The 21738-nt window shown below is 36.1% G+C and overlaps 1 protein-coding gene across 1 annotated transcript in view; it reads right to left on the reverse strand.

Moving 5' to 3' along the window:
- Nucleotides 1-4251: 4251 nt before the first annotated feature.
- The window catches only part of LOC150098052 (uncharacterized), a 64383-nt gene continuing 46896 nt past the window's right edge, over nt 4252-21738 (reverse strand). Inside the window, exon 3 of the mRNA XM_090406590.1 lies at nt 4252-4938. Within this exon, the coding sequence (XP_090262716.1) occupies nt 4682-4938 (257 nt within the window). The 3' untranslated portion in view covers nt 4252-4681. The remainder of the gene's footprint in view (nt 4939-21738) is intronic.

A 21738-nucleotide genomic window follows, 5' to 3' on the forward strand; every position in this document is an offset into this window, starting at 1 on the left:
CTGCCCCAAAAGAAACCGAACTTTTCGAAAATAGAAGAAACTAGTGGCGCCACCTGTTGGATCTTTTTGTTGTCGAATGCAGCAACCTTCATTAGTGTTGTATCAACTGTTTATGACATTTGTTTCATTAGAAGTCGAGTTGTAGTGCCAACTGTGACAGTGTGTTTTGACGAACGGTCGGAAAATGAGTTTCAAACAAAGAGCGCCGATTGACTTTTGTGTTAAACTTGGTAAAAGTTTTACCGAAACGCGTCAAATGCTTCAAAAAGCATACCGTGATGAATGCTTATCCCGCACTCAAGTTTACCAGTGGTTTGACGATTTCAAAGTGGTTGAGACGCTTAAGGACGACGAAAAACTGGACTGAGCGAAGTTAACATCCAAAAAATGCGTGATTTCATCAAAGAAAACCCGAAATCGTCCGTGAGAAATGAACTGTGCACAACATTTTGACCGCGAGTTTGGGCCTTCGTAAATTGATTTCGCGATTTTTTCCCCACAAGTTGACCGACGACCAAAAACTGTATCGAATTGAACACTGCAAGGACCTCATTAAAATTGCTCGTAACAAACTTCCTTGAAACGATCGTTACTGGTGACGAAACGTGGTGTTTTGAGTATGAGCCCGAAACAAAGCGTCAGTGCTGAGTAGAGACCACCAGAAGAGGGGCATCCGAAAAAAAGTCGCCTGGAGAAGTCAAAGGTAAAGTCAATGCTGATTTGTTTCTACGATTCCAAGTGCATTATCCACAATGAATTTGTTCCACCTGGGCAAACGGTCAATGGTGAGTTTTTTTCTCGAAGATTTGGAGCGACTGATAGCGAGAATTCGTCGCGTACAGCATGAATATCGTGACGAACGACGGTTCGTCAAAACACAATGTCAGTTTTGGCTATAACTCGTCTTCTAATGAAACAAATGACATAAACAGTTGATACAACACTAATGAAGGTTGTCGATTTCCACAACAGGTGGCACCACTAGTTTCTTCAATTTTCGAAAAGTTCGATTTCTTTTTGGACAGAGGGTGTATTACGCTCCTATGCTACTGGTGAATGACACTTTTTTCGAATAACTTTCCCATTTGTGACCAGACGAATACAAAGTATGCGGATACCAGAATGTTAATCATATTTCGCTGAAGTAAAAGACCTTTGTTTCAAACTATTAGATGGCTACTTCATTATAACTGCTCCTCTACAGTTTATGAATCGATTAAAACATATAATTAAAAAGATTCCGATTTACTAAAAATGTGTTTTCTTTTTCGTAGTCAACAGAAAGCTTAGTGTTGTATTTGTGAGTTTTGTTTCTTCAGGAGAGTTTATATACATACGCTTTTGTGTTCCTCATTATAATATTTCATGGATTTGCCTAATTGCAGTCAACCTTAGACACACACACACACACACGCACGCACGCACACGCACGCACGCACGCACGCACGCACACACACACACACACACACACACACACACACACACACACACACACACACACACACACACACACACACACAGAGTGAAGAAGAAATCTTACGTTTTATTTACATAAAATATATTTAATGTTTCTGTTTTCTTGTATTTCACATTAGCAATGCGGTTACTGCAATTGGAATAAGTCTATCTATCTATCCCAATGGCTTAACAGGCCTTTAAGGCCCACAAGCTTCCAAGCATGCTTGGATTTCGTAACCGAAATACGAGGATAGAATGGTCACTCCTATGCCTCAAGGTATTCTTGGCTGTATCCCTGTGTGTTCACGGGGCCGGTTTGCCTGCTTGCGGGATGAAAAACACCAGATAAACTGGCGGGAAAAACCCTACTGCCCGCGCCCAAGACCGGCTAACTTGGCTATGGCTGAGGAAGATCCTTCAGCTCCTCACGTCTCCGACGGGAATCGAACCTAGGACACTCCTTCCCCAAGCATATGGTTGCGAAGCGCAAAGCCACTAGGCTAACCGCGCGGACAATAGGAATAAGACCAATTCTTTTTGGCCCAATAAAAATATAATTCTGAGCATAATTTAACTATCTATTAGTGTTAACAGGTTTTCTATAAATGGGAATATCAAAGTGGATAGTTTGTGTTAATATTTAGATCTGGCATGTATTAATTTTAATCTTTTTAGTGAATTTTCTTTTCCATTCGTCGCTGTTCTTATGAGTTAAGAAGTCACCGGAGCCATGCACTCTCACCAAAATAAATTATTCCTCCATTACTTCTTAAATTCCATTATATGAATAGTTCGGCGATGATTTTGACATCCGCTTGGTATCAGGTGAACATGGAAGTGTTCCTAAATCATATGCATATTTATAGAATTAATTACATTATGAAATCTCGCATAACGTTTCTCTTTAAAGAATTCTTAGGTGCTGCCTGAGTATCAAGAAATAAATTATATAAGCTATAAATATTATATATTTTACAGTGAGATAGAATACACAAACAGAGCAAGAATATAAACTTTTCAAAATCTTTATTCGCAAACCACAACATGTGACTTTAAGTATACATTACATAGAAAACTTGAAAGTGGAAAGAATGAAAAGTAAATTTCAAAAAATCATTTAAAGAAACAGGTGTTATTGCATATATAGCGCCATACCTGCTGTAAAAACAGTCCATACCACTAAAATCATGAAGTGGAAACATTGTATTTTTAAAGAGAATGAGATGTGCTCATTACTTTGAAGATGAGATCGAGCACTCTTGTAATATATTTTAGTTTGTTTGTGGTTTTAGTCCAGTTTTTACTAACTGGCATAAACTGTCACTAGTCGTATATATTTTACTACGATAATTTTTGCAGATTCATGATTTTACTATTTTCTAACTAGAGGATTTCCCATTATCAAAGTATCAAACTTTAATTTTTATCTAATGTTATTACTGAGCAATTTGCCTACCGGGCTTAGAAAGTTTCTTTATTTTTTTAATTCGTAAGGTGATTTTCGACTATTTAGGCAGGATACCCAATCTTTGAAACACCATCACATGGATACTCCTGCGACGACCGCGTCTATGTATTATCTATGATGACTATGTTTGTTCATAGGCTAATGTGCCTGATATGCAGTAGACAAGATTCTATACATTTCTCTCTTCGTAGGCGGGGTTTGAATCTGGATCTGTTTCATCATTTTTAGAGGAAAAGGATGAAACTACTCAGTCAAGGTTTTTAGCAAGTCTTTCTGTAGATAATTCCAGTTTCTTTAAGAGTCCAGATTTCATCGACAGAACTTTGGATCCATAGAAAAACTTTTTGCCAAGTTTATTTTTTAACCTCGACGCAATTCAAGTATTTGCTTGGATAAACAGAGCTGATTGAATGAACTGGAATTTTGAAAACTTCAAGACAAAACATTGAAATTATTTTACCTAATCAATGACATATTACGGTTTTTAATAAAAGAGATTTTGCTGAACTAGAAAAGATATTTCAGTGAAGAAAATTTGTTTACCTCTCAGCAATATTTTGAATGAACATTTTCATGAAAGTAAAACAGGAACTTCAAAATGAATCGCTTATGTAAATAGATTAAAGCTAAATTATTACTAAATTAACCTGTAATATGATTTTTTTTGAAACTATACTATAAATATTAATTAATATAAAGTTATTTCCGATTAAAGTTCTATAAGATATGGATTAGATTGATGACTTTTCATTATGCCTAACTGTCATGAAAGCTTTAATACGCAAGAGGAAATTAATTTATTGTTAGTTTTGACGTCTTTAACAATATTTATCTAAAGATACAGAAAAAAATCAATAATTATATGAAAAAATTAGGTAGGAGTCATCGTTATTTCCATGACGCTTGGCTTGTCAAAGAAAGTTCATTTTATATTCGATTTTGGTCAGCGACTAGAGATACTTTTTATAGTCATTTTCAGCTGGTTCCAGAGGTCGTCGATCTTTGTCGCAGAAATGTAGGTTTTCTTCCATAAAAACTCAAGCTTTAGTTCCTCAACGCAGTAAAATAAACCGTAGAACATCCACACGATTACATACAAATAAATACAAGTCAGGATTGGGAAATTCCCCGCTGATCTGGGACACCATCGGAATGCATTTGACTTCGGCGATGGTGAGAAGTAGAAACTGTCTGTCTACTGAGTTACAAGAAAAGGATAGGCCTAAAAGAGCGCCTCTCTTGAGAATGAAATTATTATTATTTATAATTAGACAAGTGGAAATGTAGTTCACAGCAGTCAAAATTTTCCTCTTTGTAGCCTTAAATCGAAATACCTAGATTATTTCAAAAGGATTATTCATTAGCAGTTATACTTTATAGACTAATACGTTTCAGGTTTTCTTTGGTTCATGCAAATTTCTCAAATTAACCATAATTCAGAAGATACATCATGATGGGAAATACCTCAACCTTAATAAACATGCATGTGTTGACAAACCGAATTAATATACTTGAATGAACAGATACATGTTTTGCAAAGTGCATCGACACTAATACATTAATTAAAGATTTTTTTTTGACATTCTCGATGTAAATAATATTATATAGTATTCATTCCCCTCTTGAAATGTATTATTGTTTCTGTAGAGTTGCACAACAGCAAACGACACATGCTTTTCTTGCAGTTGAGCATACCTACTAAGGTCTGGAAGTAAAACAACATACGAGAAATACGGATAAACGTAGTTTCGACATTTATAGCAGTCTTTCTACATCTTCACATAAGCCAAGATCATCTTCCGAACTTTCTTCATCGGTGTCAGACTCATGAGCGTGACCTTCGTCTTCTGACCAGTGATCCAACACTTCCTTATGATGTTCCAAAGCCATTAAATTGGGGAAGATCGAGTCGCAAATCGAGCAGAGGTAGTGGCGTTTCCTTAACTGGTGCCGTTCCAAAAGACGTAGCGAACGAAAGGGTCGATCACATACATTACATGTGAGCGACTCATCTGAAAGCATAAGATTTATAGATGAAACATATGACATTTAAAAAGAACGCAAGATCTTTTTATGAATAGTATGCATATGAATACTAATTATTTGCATATATATATATATATATATATATATATATATATATATATAAACCTTCCACCTCAGGTGAAAGGGTTTTCTTTCCGGAGACTGGTATTTCACTCCACAAAACAGGTAAACCGGTCGAAGAACACACGCGCGCGCGCGCAATTGACAGCCATAATGCACTATGTAGATAAGATTAACCAGTCTGTTAGTATAGTAATTAGGTTTCTAAGAAGCCAAGTTACTTGTCGTGACTTGACAGGTTAATGCGTCGCACATGCAAGAGGAGAGGAAACTGGGAAGCGACTCACAATCATTCTCTGTGAATGGAGCTAGATTACTGAAAACAAAAGGAAGCTATCAAATAAACTGTTTCATTTCAATATTGTTTAGCTTTAATAAGGTCGACGCTTTAATCAATACTCTCCTGAATCACTGGCTTTGAAACTTAAGATTATCATTCCTCATTTTACCTCACATTAAGAAGGTAAAATGAGTGCTGGTAATGGAGTACCGTATTTTTTTTTTTTTTTTTTAAGGCATCGATTTAGGAAATTTCAACTATAAAAGTGCCAGCCTTATAAAGATAAACCATTTTAAAACCTTTCCGAAACATTTTTTTTTAAAAAATGACCGCTTATTTAGGGGAGAAAAAATTTAAAAAAAAAGCATGCAATTAGAACAATTCAGTTGAAAAAGGTGTTGATGAAAAATAAATGCTTAAAACACAAGTCGCTTAAAATTAATTTAAAAGAAACTTTTTCTGTGTAGCGGTACTAATCATCTTAGCGCCATCTGTGTTCATATCATAAATTATTCTTATCAGTTATACACAATAACATCGATTGTATTTGAAAATCCACAATTATCGAATAGTTTTTTCTTATTTTGTTTTTAATTTTTAATTTTTTTTTAACTAATACATTTCGTTGTTCTATTAGAAAAAAAATTACTTTCAGCCATGAAATGAACCAATTAGGCATTTTTAATATTATTTTAAAAAAAATATATTTTGAAGGATTGGGAAAAGGAAAGCCTTCCGAAGTTATGGCCTTGACCTTACATTACTTCAAAATGTGATTAGCACAAGCAGAATTCCTCTTGTCAGCACAGTTTTGAAAAATTTTTTCGCCTTAATACCTTGGCCACGACTCACTGACCCTAATCATCACGAAGCGCGAAGGTACTGAAACAATACTTTTAACGTACTTCCCTGAGGAGATAACCAAGATACGTGATCATTAAAGGCCTGCCTCTGGGTAATCCGAAAAATCATTTAATGAGCTACCAGCACCATATTCGTGAGACGCATGAATAGCTCCACGCTTTGCTGTGAAGTCCATCGATTTAGTCTTGTTCTCTTCACTTTATTTCCTTTTTTAACGTATTTTTTTTTGTGTGTTGTCAAAATAAAATATCATCGCGATTGAGACGGTTTAGGCCACAATTTTCAAACTCCACAATTCATTGTTACAAGCGCTAAGTACTCATTCAGCAGTACTTAATGAAGTATAAAACATACTTAAATAGGGAAGGCTGTTAACAGGTCTACATATTATAAGAAGTTGTCGTAATGTCTGGTCTCCGCTGATAGGCTACTAGAGTTAGAAGCAAACTGTCATTGATTACAAGAAGGGATGCAGTTTTCTGGATGTGAAATAATGTCGAAATAAAGTAACAGTGTCTACGAAAAGGTATATCCAGTCAGAACACTTGAACTTAACTAAATGACAGTTTGTCGTGTAGCAACTATTCATAGACCAGTAATTTGTCAAACGATCTAACCCTTAACCGTTTTGATCACTATTCTTTGATAGTAGTCAGCAAACTGACCCCTAGTAGAAAAACACTATTATCGTCCACAACAGTAAAACTCTTCATTTTCCTGAAAAAAAAAAAAAAAAAAAGACTAAAAATCATTATTAAAATTCTATGATTACTTAAAAACGGCAATGGCTAATTGTAATTCTCCTGCGAGAGAGGGATTTCCTACCAAAAGAAATTATTCATTCCATCTTGCAGATAAAAAGTAATCATCAAATTTCGTTTTTCGTTGCGTTGTATCTTGTTATACGACACATGCGCAACCTCCTGTCTGCAATATCCAATTCCTGACTTACTATTTTAGTTAGCAAGCACCGTTTCCTGTAGAATAGCGAACATAAATAGAATGGCTACAAACTGTACTACACAATAAACTTCACCTGAAACATCATTCGCATCGTGCTGTATGATAAGAAATTTAAAACTTCTATCTCACTTCATATCGAAACTATAATTAATAAATAAATTCGAAGAAACAGATTCTGTCAGAGAGTGAAATACATTTAGAGTAATTCAATTATTTCTGCAGAAAGTGAATAATGCTTCTGAATGAAGATGAAGATTCAGCTTGTTAATACTGGACCACGAAGACGTTGTGGTGCATCTTACAATTCTCATTTAAATTGAGATCGAACTGGGAATAGGAAGAAAGGCAACTGGAATCACTACCACATCCTTCAAACCAGTAAAACAAATCTGATGCAATGGACAGGTAGAGATGGTTAGAGTGACCATCGCCATCATGATGGTAACATCGTAAGATATACATTACCTAAAATACTATTGTTATTATATTTTTGTCTTCCTTTCAGAGTATAAGTGATGGTAAATCCATTCCATATGAGCATGCTTTTTTATTACTATTATTTTTCCAGTGTGTACAGTGCCAGTGAAAACGAAAAGTCCATTGTCTCGTGTAATTGTCTCCATATTCTTAGATTTATTTGACCAAAGTAAAGTACCTTTTATTATTTAATGACGTCACTACAGGTTATTGGGCGAAATAATATGCAAATAAGAGGCTCACCGATGTGTAGTCACTTCAGGCAGGCCTCTAATTTACAAAATTCCTTTCAAAAGTCTTTGATACAAAGAAAATAGATTTTTGATTGATTTTCTGCATTCATCTGGTGAATTTTCTCTTTATTGTATTTTATTTTTTCCTGTTCTAGATAGTGTTTTGTTTCATTATGATTTTGGGTATCCACTTTCGTAAGTTGGAAGAGCGTGATACCGTATCGAACTGGAATGAAAAACAAGCATTACATTATTATTATTATTATTATTATTATTATTATTATTATTATTATTATTATTATTATTATTATTTATTCCTGACACCTCCAAGGAGTCGGAAGACTCATCGCGGGAGGACCTACAACTGTCTCAACCACTACACCGAACCTCTACTACGAATCAACGCCATCTACCGCCCACCTCCAACACCACCACCACAACTGGTATTCTATGTCTGCAAATTGCGTGTGTTCTGAAGGGCCGATTTGCCTATATGCGGGATGAAAAACCCGAGTTTCCGGGAGAAAAAACCCTGCTACCTCCGTCTGAGATCGGAGGTAGCAGTGTTGCAGTTACTCTTTGCAGAACCAAAATAATCCTAATAATATAAAAAGAATTCCTGACAGCACTGTCAGGGATGATCCATTAGAAGGTCCTCTCATCCTCTTATTTGCTGTAGATTTCTATCAGCCGTTTTCAGAAACGTATGTTGTTTTTTCCCCATGTGATTCCTACTGCTGAATGGCTGTTTCTATAGTAGATATTTGTTAGTACCATGGGTCGAGTAGATCATCTGGAAATGCTGTCTTAGATTCTCAATATGGAACTTTTTCAAGAGAGAGACAGAGGGGGGGGGATCCTCTCTCTCTCTCTCTCTCTCTCTCTCTCTCTCGCTCTCTCTTAATGATCGTTCTTACTATCAATAAATTAATTCAGTCCTCAAATAAGCAGTGTAGTGATCCCACAAAAAGCTATGAAATTCATATCGCAAACGACATTATGCGCAGGTTATGCAGACGGTGTGGAGTGGAATTCGTGGACGTGTGGAATGAGTTTGATGGGCGAAAGGATTTATACAAGATGGACGGCTTGCATTTGAATGGATTTGGTGTGCGGACACTGGAAAAAGTGTTGCTGAATGAAGTGAAAATGAATGTGCAGAACCAGGGAAACTAGAACTACCAAATAGGGGGGGGGGGAGTGGATATGCGGACATCAGTGAGACAGTTGAATGTAAGAATGTATATAATGTACCCGAGCCAGTACTATGGACAAAAAATGGGAATGGGATATTTATAATAACACATCAAGATAGGGGTGGGACAAAGGGATCACTGCACTTTATGTATACTAATGCCAGGAGTATTAGGAACAAGGAAGAATTTTTGGCCTTGATTGGCTCTTCCTGGCCACAGGTTATTGGCGTGAAACATGGCTGACGGAAAATGATATATTTAGTGGGATATAATGTGTAGGTTATGGTGTGTTTAGGAGGGACAGAGAGAATAAAATGGGGGGGGTGTTATTGATGATAGCTGATGAACTGCAGCCAAGGAGAATTGAAGTTGTATCGCAGGATAGTGAAAATAGCTCATTTGAGATGCAAGCTAAAGAGAATCCCAAACAGTTCTTTCAATATGCTGCAAGCAAGAAAAAAAACTGTACACGGGAAAATGATTTTAAGGAATGACGATGGTAAGGAGGTCACTGAATCAGTCGATATAGTGGAGTTACTGAGCGAGCACTTCGCAAAAGTATATCATCCAGGTGATGACATTGAAAAAATGAAGGAACCATTAGTTTATACGGGAATTGTGATGAATGAAGTGGAAGTGAATAGTCTATTACAGAACCTTCATGTGAATACATCTGTGGGATTGGATGGTATACCGGCACGGGTCTTGCGTGAAGCGGCTAAGGAATTATCAGTGCCCTTGACCATGTTGTTTAATCTGAGTCTCGGGTCTGGTTTAGTCCCAAAGGTGTGGAAAGAGGGGAAAATAGTTTCATTGCATAAAGGAGGATCCAAGACTACGGTTGCAAATTACCGACCGATCAGCATATCAGGAGTCGTTGTCAAGGTCTTGGAGAAAGTAGTCAAGGGGAAAATACAGGAATAGATTGATGAAAATGAGATACTGTACGGGGGACAGCATGGCTTTGGGAAGGGTAGATCATGCCTCAGTAACTTGCTCAAGTTTTATAACAATGTGACAGCTGAACTGGATAAGGGTAATGGGTTTACAGTGATACTGCTGGACCTGGCAAAGGCGTTTGACAAAATACCACATGGAATTCTAATCCGTAAACTACAACATATGGAAATGGATGTAGGGTTGGTGAGACGGATAAGTGGGTGGTTGATGGAGAGATATCAAAGAGTAGTTTATTCAGAAGTAGAGTCCAAAAGAAGGCCTGTGACTAGTGGTGTGCCGCAGGGTTCTGTTCTTGGACCACGTCTGTTTAATCTGTTCATTAAAGATATAGGGAAGGATCTAAGAGGAACAGTTCATTTGTTCGCTGACGATGCCATGTTGGGTATGGCAATAGTGAATGCAGAAGATGTCAAAATCTTGCAGGATGACTTGGATAGATTGGAGTTCTGGAATAAGGAGAATGGATGTCAATTTAATGTGACAAAATGTAAGGTTATGCATTTTGGGGTGAAAAGATTAGCAGCAGTATACCACATTGGTGGAACTTTACTCCAGGAAATTGATGAGGTCAGGGACTTGGGAGTGTTGGTGGATAGGGATATGAAGTTTAGGGGGCACATTGCAAAAGTAGCTAAATCAGCTCATCAACTCACTTGGTTGTTGAAAAATACCTTGACGAGCAGAGACAAGCAAGTTATTGTACCTCTGTACCGAGCCTTGATAAGACCTCATCTCGACTACTGTGCCAGGATTTGGTCACCTAGGTTCCTTCTTGATGGGGAGGAGGTGGAGAGAATCCAGATGCGAGTGACTAAGATGATAGCGGGTCTATGGAATGAACCATTTGAGAACAGGTTGAAGATTTGTGGGTTGCAGAAATTAGTTGATAGGCGGAAAAGGGGAGATATGATAGAGACATTCAAATTGCTAAAGGGTTTCTATAGGATAAATTCAGAGGATATTTTTGAGATCAGGACTGGTGGTTGGAGAACTAGGGGACACCTATGGAAGCTGGGCAAGAGTGTGGTTAGCAGGGGTGTTAGAGTTGGGTTCTTTACTTTTAGAGTGGTAAATGAGTGGAATAAGCTGCCAGAGTCTGTTGTGGGCGCTATGACGGTGAGTGAGTTCAAGGCAAGGTATGATAGATACTGTGAGAATGTCGTATAGTTGTGTGGACATGATGTTTAGGGCCTCCCTCGATGAGTCTAAGGACTCCCTGGAGTCGCCCGTAATAATAATAATAATAATAATAATAATAAACATCAATCATGAACATATGTGTGCCCACGGTAGGATTTGAACCCTTAGCCAATGTTGGAGAGAGAGAGAGAGAGAGAGAGAGAGAGAGAGAGAGAGAGAGAGAGAGAGAAAGATGGAGAATAGACTACTCACTCACTCACTCACTAAGACTGCCAAAATGTGCTGAAAATTAGCGAATGTTCTGGACAGTTGAAATACAACTGGTCTAGTTCTCTGCATCATATGCAATCCATAATATTACATCACTGATTCTTAAAATTTTACTTTATAATTTCTTTTTTTCATGTGTCCCAACATTTAATGTCCTTCGGCAATACCTGGCATGCACAATGCTTTAGCCATAAACGCATGATAACGTTCTAAAGTTTAGAGCGTTATCATGCCACACTAGGATATTTTAGTGATAGCTAAGGACACTGCTCATCAAGTTTAATTTGAGTCTAACAAAAAAGACCACTACTAGGAGAGGACAGAAGTCACTGCAGTTAAATATCGTGTTTGCTTATGACAAATCGCATGACTACAGAAAAAGATTCAAGTAACAAAATTATCTCCATGTTAAGCATGGAGAGAGAGAGAGAGAGAGAGAGAGAGAGAGAGAGAGAGACCTGGAGGAACTGTCTTCTTGGTTGAGTACGAGCTTCCAAGGACTTCCATTTATGTCTGCATTCAGCTTGTGCAAAACGCAAATGTTCATTTCCAGCCACAATATATAAATGTGGAATTTTGTTCCGGTCAGTAAACTTTCCAAGGCGAAGAGAAATTTTTGCATTTCTCTGCACATCTGGAAATTATTCCTTTCCTTCTTCACATTCTCAGAAGTCATTTTTACTTTACACGTGAAGGATCGATAGGGTTTGTTCCAAATAACTGCGTCTGGACTGAACATACATTTTTAATAAATCTATTAATGTCGTGAACAGTAATGAGATTCAAGTCCTCTATTCTGCCCAAGAGAAAAAACAGAACGTTGAAACAAACACGCAACAGTAATTGTATAAAGGCATGTAGCATTTTCTGCTACTCGCATTTGTAACAAGCAAGACTGCTCCTTGAAATTTTCTAAACCTCTTGGGATGAACTATAAATCGCTGTGGTTACTGCAGAGAAGTTTAGATTGCTTACTCTTATCTGAGGGATCCTCTCTCTCTCTCTCTCTCTCTTTCTTATCGATCGTTCTTACTATCAAGCGTTGCGGTGATAATCACCTACTGCTACGACCTCTGACTTACACAAATAGTACGTATATACCTTTACTTTGTGTGTGTGTGTGTGTGTGTGTGCTATGCTTAAACGACGTATGAATCTCTTTGCATTTGATATTCATCTTGGAATAAATAATACGATAGTAGGAGCATTTTTTGCAGTTGCTTTTGTATTTCTTCCCTTATGTATATTTTATGTTGTGTTTGATACATTTATGACGAGCCAAACCGCTCTGACTCTATTAATTTTAAGATAGTACAACTCTTTACTGACGACAGACTGTACTGTACACTAAATTTAAAAAAAAAAATTATAACGAGATGAAATGTGAAAGCCTTCAGAGCATAATTGGCAATGGCGACTACTGCCTGTTGGAAAAACAAGTTTAATTCCTGTCGTAATACCAACAGGAAATTTATAAGGACTTTTAACTAAAGGCGAGTTTGCTGTTCTCTTATGGATGTAGTAGGGCTTTCACCTCTTATAATTTTATCCAGCTGGTGGCACTAGTGAGTGGAGTTGCTTCATAGCTCTCTCTCTCTCTCCTTTTATTGTTGACATAATGTTAAATGAAGAGATGGTAGTCGAAGACTAGTTTCAAGTTCCATGCATCGCGATTGGTCGTTTAGTTGTTAAATTGATATTTACATGAGCGCTATTTTATGTCTTTATTCAAAAATGTTCCGCTTTAGCTCAGTCGGTAACGATGATGCCAAGATTCGAACGACCACGGTTCGAATCTTGCTCAACATGCAACAATCTTTAAAAGGTGAGTCGGTCTTCATACAATGTTGGTAGAATTTTTCATTCTTGCAGACAGGAAAACTAGTGAGAACACATATGCGATTTAAAGGTAAAATATTTCATCGGGCACAAAATTAACCATGTTATTCACTAAATTAAGGTTACGAAAAACAAGGAGTTTTAAAGGGACAGAAAAGAACAAAGATGATGAAGAAGAAGATTTCGTCGAGGAAGTCAAGCAATTCATATATTAAACACTTCAAAATTCATTATAAAAGGGGTAGAAATGCTAAGAAGTTGCGATTAATCTTGATGAGAGTATGGCAATAAAGAAACGGTTTTACATACCGAAAGGAAGCAGTCAGCAATGGCCCAATAATAAGCGAAACGGGACTCATTTATGCAAAGAAGACAGATTGGAATAGGATCAGGATATGCATCTACTGGGATCAGAGCTAAAGTACGTAACTGGATTCCTTACGATGTACGAAAGGGCAAGTAGTCATTCACATGATTCGAATTTTGTTTGTGACGCTAAGAATCTTTAGGGCGGGAAAGTTTTTGTCGGTCTCATCTAGAGGGGGGGGGGGTCCCTCTGGCGCGACAGGCAGACAAGCCAGAAGAATAGATGCAGTTTACGGACGCTGACCTCATAGCCGCCTAATTTACATTGGCTGTAATTCCAAATACAACAACGACAACGAACAAACAAACCAGCGAGTCGGATGGATAGTTATGATAAACACATTAAGGAGCGTCCAGAAATCTCTATTGACATCAAAACATTCCGGTACTCTCCTCAGTTAACAGCAAGAAAAATAAAAATAATAAAAAATAAAAAATAAAAAATAATAAACAATGATCTGCATATGAATAGAAAAGAATCCATAGCAATGGCAAGTATGATAAATGATACGAAAGCAGAATAGTATACACGATGACGATACGACTGTGAAATAGAAAGAATAATTAATAAGCTTGCTTGAGACTCAGAGATAAAAACCATGGTTCAGAAAGAGGATTTGTTTCTCTATAATTCTTAGAACTAAACATCCACTGTTCACGAATACTGAGGTACCAGGAGGCATAGCATTTAACGAGAGAGAGAGAGAGAGAGAGAGAGAGGCATGTTAGTGAAGTTTAGGTTTCAAAGCAGAAAGCTAAATTTTAAATCGAGGGACAGTTCTTCCTTGACTAAAGAAAGTAGATACTAACACTAAGGGTGTATTTTAAATATCAAGAATTTTCAAAAATGATCATTAGTAGGAATCCAGATATAACAGGTCTTATACAGACGTGTTCCTTCCTGTTTTACGCATCCTCGTCGATCCACGCATCACTATGTAAGCGTTCGAACAAATCCTAGGAAAATAGGGTTGTTAATCTTTATTCCCGTAGTGTCCTGTGTCTGCATATTGCGGGTATGCTGTTGGCCAGTTTACCTGTTTGCGGGATGAAAAATATGAGATTCCTGGAGATCAGCTAACTTACCTTCAGACGAAAAGCCGTGATAAACGAGTGTTCTAGATGGGATTCGAACCCTGGTCTTTCCATCCCCCACAAAAAAAAGCACCGTCAAAACCGACTGAGCTATGAAGGCTCTATATCAACATATCAGTCCGATATTCAGGATTCTGAATTGAATTTTAATAGAAAAATTATAGGCAGAAAAAAGAGCAAGGGTGGATTCAGTAACGAAGTTCCCACTTAATGATAATTCCGATCTCATTATTAAATTTGTTCGGTGCAATATTAAGTTCGATAACTCAACCTTGAGAGATTTATTACAGACAACTGGGTTCTGATGGACTTTTCAGATCAAATAATTGACTAGCAAAAAAAAAATAAATAAATAAATAAATGTCTAATAATGGTATAGTTCAATTTACCAGATGCTTCTTGGACATTATGGGGTATTCGACTTACATCAGATTTTTCCAGATCTGATATATAACTTTTTTTATTTTTATTTATTATTTTTTAATCGCCAAGTAAGATATGCCATAAGATGGGAAGTTAGTGGTCTAGTATTCAACAGGGACCTATCCGATGTAACGAATAATCAGGAATGTGTTTTTGTGAAACTATAGGAATGAAAAGAATATGAAGAGAATTTTTAAGGGAAATTAAAATTACTATGGACTAAAAAAACATTAAAGAAACCCTACAGCAACATATGGAAGTGAGTCATGGCGACTCACTAAGAAGGAACTACTCAAAATAAGTGCATTCGAGGGGAAGCGACCAAGTGTTTAAAACTACAGAACAAGTAGGATCTCAACTACCAGGACAACCTCACAGACATTATTCTTCAGCAACAGCTCCGATGGTTCGGCCATATTCACAGAACGCCTCCTCATAGACTTCCAAACATCGTGCTAAATGGAAGAACAGGAAAACAGCACCCACCCGGAAGACCGAGGAAAAGTTGGCTCAGATCCTTAAAAGAAAGAGGGGAATTCTTCAACTTCATTACTATGTTCGAGAAGACTAGAAATAGAACCATTTGGAGACAGATTGTACAAAAGGCTCCCAACCCGTCACCAGACGGATGAGATGAAGAAAGAAACACTTAAGGAGATTAATATTATATAGGTTAAATTCTGGAAAGTGTTGAAAGTGTTTAAGAAAACTAGACTTGCACCTTTAACTAATACAAAGCAAATAAGAGTTTTGTGTGGGTTAAATGTATCGTTCTAGGAAGGTTTTATTTCACTAAAACTACACAAAAAAGAATATATTAGAATGCTATCGTTTACAAATGATCAGAGCAATAATTCTAAGTATTAGAAAAATTATAAAGTCATTTCCGGACTTGGAGTTTAAACATTAAACATCTGAGCTTTTTTTTTTTTTTAAGAAATAAAAATAATTTATATATTTGTTTCTTAATATTAAGGATTCAGGGTGATGCGGGCTGTTTTAAAAGGGGCTCGAGATTCGAAGTTATTTAAATAATAATTTGAATGATAATTGTTTTTGCAACTACCATCTGTTCTTTATGAGTATTTTTTGCCACACTTTTTTCTGACGGAGTCATTCCAGATTTTTTTTTTCCTAAATAAAAAATCAACTCTTAATTTTCTTCTAATTAAATTGCAGCAGCCAATTCCTCAACTGAAATCTGTTCTTTAACACTCAGTGAACAATTTTTTTTTTTTAATAAATGTGTCCCCAATTTTTATTTTCTAGACATCAAAGGCAAGTAGAACGATTCTTTTCTGCTGCTTCAGACTTCTTCAGTAGCATCTTAACCGTATTGATCGTCCTTTTGTTTTCGTTTTTGCCTGCTGTTCGGTATAAATTAATTTTGTACATGACAATGCAGGCTCACCATAAAGCATAACAGAGATGATTTGCATTTTAAGAGGCAAGCGTATTACTTTGTCATAATAATTACTCTTATATAATAGTTGTATTTCCATTATAAAAGATATACCTTTCCTTAATTACACAGAATCTTTATTAGATAGCAAATTGTTGCCGGATGTGTTCAGATTAAGAAAAAAATCAATATCTGAAGAATTAATTCATCATCTGGTTTCAGAAATATAGTTTTTTTTACGAATATGAGTGTGCATTAATAGTTAGTTTCAAATAGCTAGATAGAATGCTAAAATGAAGTTTACTTAAAATTATTTTAGCATAAAGCTGATAACTCACATCTATAAATTTGATTTGGTTTTCGTTGCTCTTTTACAAAAAATCAATACAGATACTTTGAGTAAAATGAAGTAGCTTTTCTGGGGGTACCGATCATTGCTACGCACCACTTAAGGCAAAAAAGAGACGTGTTGAAACTCCATTTGTGACCGGAAGACTTTCTCAAAATATAATATATATCGATTTATAAATTAAAAAAAAAGCTGAAAGACATAATTTGGCTATATCGAATTACATTGAGTTTGAAAGCGCCAGTTACTTAGTCATTAGGCTTAGTAGCGTGGATAAATGATTGAAGCTTTCTTCGATGATGACTTGCAACACACCATCTTTGATATATTTTTTTTTTTTGTAAATGTCAAAAGTGATGTGACATCTCAAAAATTCTTGATGCATTCATCTAACTGTATTTCTCCATAATAACCTTTTCACTTTCATTTCACCCATCATTTTGCCAGGGTGAAAATTCGACATTTTCCGCCTAGCGGAGACTTTCGATAAAAATCACAGATTATTTGGGTTTGGCGAACTAAGGATTATTGCAAAGTTCCGATTGATACCTAGAACAGCTCTGTGGATTTAATAAAGTAAATGACTAGTAATAGAAAATAGAGTTTTGAACTGTTTTTCTTTTAAGATTGAATCAGAAATTTAATCTTAGTGCTCAGTTTATCGAAATATAGCTCAACACTTCTTAAGAAATACCAGTATCGAATAAAGTGATAAAATAAGACAGTAAATATAAAAAAGTAGTATGGTTTATTAAACTTCCTATTATGAAAACGTTTTCAAGTATGCTGAGGAGAAAAGAATGAAAAATGTGGAATAAAATTCGAACAATAACTAAAGAAACGTCGTGGAGTGGGAAAAATCCCTACCCTCCCAAAATTACAAAGCTTCTTCTCTTTTTAGAGAAAGAAAATTAATTTTATCACTATACAAACATTCGCATCACAAATTATCATGACTCATTGAATTAATATTTCCCATTTTGTAGGTATCTGGTAGGTTTTGTAGGTAGGTGCCGAATCGCAAAAATTACTAAAGGGAAACTTGATTTCTAGAAAGTTGGAAAATAAACATCTTCAGTGTTAGTATTTTGTAATCTGAAGGAAAAGTCCCTATTAATAAACTAATAAAGTATATCAGCTGATGAAAAGTTCTATTACAAAATTACTATGACGAACTTTTTAAAACGAACTATGATTATATTTCAGATGACACTATTTAGTAGTTAGTATGGTTAAGATTCAAAAAATCATACATTCAGAAGGATTTAAAGGCCATGTTAACGATTCTACCGAGATAAGTATGCTATTCAGATGGTCACAAACCACACCGTGTGCTTTCAAACACCATGGAAGAAGTCAGTAGAATATCTAACTGACAAACATGGATTCACAGGTATCTGAAACTTACAAGAGTTACTGTTCCTGGAAGATTAAACGTTTAAAAGGAACGAAAATATCTCGTGCAGCTATGAGTTTGGAAATCATGCATGAAAATGTACTAAATGGACTAAGGATTTTTTTCTCAGTTTTATATTAATTTTGATAGAGACCAAATGGTTTTCAAGCCATTTCAGGCTCTTTCAAGTCTTTCAATAAGCAGAAGTGGTATCACATACCGAGCTATGAAATTCTCTTTCTTATTTGTTCTCTCTTTCTTTTTTTTAGTTGGGGTTTTACCGGTATAAAATGATGAGGATGTCATAATTACATTTACTTTTTTTCAGTTAAAAATACAATAATTAACAACCGTTCTGCATCTAAAAGGATTATGAAATGTTCTTCTCCAATTCTCCTGCATCTGTTAGAATTTTAATTAACTTCCCATCCAACTGTGAGCGATTAGAACTACGAGTTTATTAAGAAGTATTTCATGGTAGATTGGTAACCTTTCATACTCCGAGACCTGCCATTATCAGCGACTGCTCAAGTTAATACAACTCTCGGCACTGGTCACTTTCCTCAAACATTGCTTTAGCGAACCATTACGTCTCCTAGAGCTACGGAGCACGATGATAACATATCGATCCAGCAGTTGATATAACGCACGTCTCCAAGGTGATGGCTTCCTTGCATTATTACAGATCTACGCAGGAGAGTCCGAATTCACAGGGCTCAGGAAGTTGGGAAAAAAAAAAACATCGAGCAGAGCACGGTATAGTTGGATTTTTTTGTGCAGCTTGTAGCAAATTCAGTTAGCGTCCACTGATGTACGCAGATTAAAATATGAAGAAAAGAACTGGTTATGAAACGAACAGATAAAACCCATAAGGCTCTGTTTTTTTTTAAATTTTTTTATTTTATTATTCAGATGTTTCAGTATTATATATACGAATGAATATTAGTCACACATTCCCAACATTTTTATACATCATTCGCAATCATTTTGTGCAAATTCATTCCGGATATTTTTATTTAATTTTATGCAACCGTTTTTTATTTTTTTATTTTTTTTTATCGAGAAACAAGAAATTGAAAAGGGAAGGAGAGTTAAATTAATCTCTCAATCTCATCGTCATCCAGGCGTTAATTTAACTAAGTTATTTAGTAGACGAGCAAGTGTTTGGCACTTATCATATTTGTCTCCTTGAAATACGATAATTGATAAATACAAAATAAATTAAAAGTCTGATGCACGAATGCCAACATCTTGAAACTTTTACGTTTTCAGTAATGGTGGGGCACTCAATTACCGATGTGTATTGTTGTGTGAGTGATATAGAGAGAGAAACTTCAACTCATACAACTGGATGAAGTAGGAAACTCTCTTCCTTCTACCGTACAGCATCAAAATGTTATAAATGAAATGTTAATGAATTAGGTATTCAGGAAATGATTCTAATAAAAATTGGAGATGATTAGATTCAACGGTAAGCGAATAGGGCAACAAAATAAATTGATATAATGAACTTAAAATGCTTATTGGTAGTACAAGACAGTCGTAAGAAGCTGTAATAAGAATTATAAAAATACTGCTCTGTAGTCAGATGCACACGTCTACACTGAAAAAACAAAGTAGAATGTGGAAACAAACCGCGACATGGCAATGGATCTTCCTGTCCTACCTGCGAACTATGCAGGCTTGATGGGAATAATGTGAGAATGTACATGCACATATTATGAAGAATGATTGTACACATTATGTGCGCACTAAAAGGTTACATGCTATCCTGAACGTGATAGTTATTTCAATGGGTCGTATTTTTCTATTAAATGTTAAATACAGTGAAATTAGTCACATTTCTTCAACGATTCTATTATAGTCATTCAGCTGGAAATGTGGGATGTGGCAGGATCGTTAACTCCCCTCTCCTACTTTAGTACCGAATACTTAGGCTTTGAGAGAAAGGGGGAAGGATCTTGCAAATGTTCAATAACGTTTGGACGTACCGTCAATTTATATTGCAGCAAATAACACATACTCGTAAAGCAAGTTCTCATTACTCGTTGTGTTATGGACTCGCTTTATGACAGCATAAAGCAAGTTCTCATTCCGGATGATTAATCCTTAGCCCACCCTACGGCTAATATTCATGTACTATAGTTAATATACCAAGGTTTTATGCTATGACAGACAAAGCGGGTTGTTATTGTATAGAAACTTTGGCTAGCTTGCGCCGTGTTACTATCGCACACGTGGAGTCCGTGTCAAAAGACACAATGCAGTTGTGAAGATTATAGAAAATAGATTTAAAGAACATATGTTTGATAACAGCAGCAGCAGCAACAGTAGAATCTTACTGTTGGACTGAGGATGGCTGACCTTACAGTAAAGGGAGGAGATGAATTTGTCCTTATCGATGTATCGATTCGTGAGCGTTGGTCGACAGGCAGAGCCATTCATTCACTACCCTCCATCACGAGAAAGCTTGCTACTATGCTAAAAAACAAGACTTAATGCATCTACTTCAAGAAAAACACTACATTGTACCAAACTTTGCTTGTGGAACTGAATCCTTGAGAAGTATATGGTATCAGCAAAGTTATATGAACTTACCAAGCTCAGAACTCTCTCTTGAGATACTTTGTATGTGTCTTGCAGAGCACACTAGCAGCGTAGCAAACTTACCAGAGAATGATTTACTAATTCCCAGTAATTATAATTACGGTACGCTAGCCTTAGGCCTCTGTTGGTCCTACACATGGGACCATAGTACGTAGTACTGACTTCAGTGTAAAGGTATAAAAAATGCATTCTTTCAAAGTGAGGTTCGCAAAAAAAAACCTTGAACAGCTTTTCCTCTAGAACATCCTTTTTCACTGCTTTCTTCAAGGACTGCACCATTCAGCTCATTAAGAAACATCAAAAGGTTATTTTTTTCCCCTCCACTTCTTCACGTACTGCATTTTTGTATTCTTGTATTATAGGTTTTGCGAGCTCGCATATGTGAGCTTGATATAAAAAATAAGTTTCCAAACCTGTCGTTTCTATTTAATCGGAGCATGTTGTGCAGAATTCATAAAAGATCTATCACAGTGAAGAGCAAACGCAAATACAAAAGCATACCAATGATCCGACAAGAATAAGAAATCAATAAGCTGCAACAGAAACTAGGTTGTAATTAGGTGCTGATAATTATGACTCTCAACTGTAACGCTAACGATAATCGAAGTATTGGGAAAGTATCACGTGACAAATGCAGCTTCAGGGAATTTTGCATCTGCTATGACTAAATGGTGGACTTGCAACGACGATTGTAATATTATAAATCGTTACAGAATATCTGGTGGCATTTCGAATGATTGGTGTTTTTGCATTCAATTATACACTATGGTTTGAATTTAAAATAACTGTGAGAAAACAAACAGATGAATAAAATAAAGCGTGCTAGTTAGTTTGCATATTTAACTT

Source organism: Typopeltis vanoorti, chromosome 16 (genome assembly GCF_054136105.1).
Source record: "Typopeltis vanoorti isolate ZY-2024b chromosome 16, IOZ_Tvanoo_1.0, whole genome shotgun sequence".
Taxonomy (NCBI): Eukaryota; Metazoa; Arthropoda; class Arachnida; order Uropygi; family Thelyphonidae; genus Typopeltis; species Typopeltis vanoorti.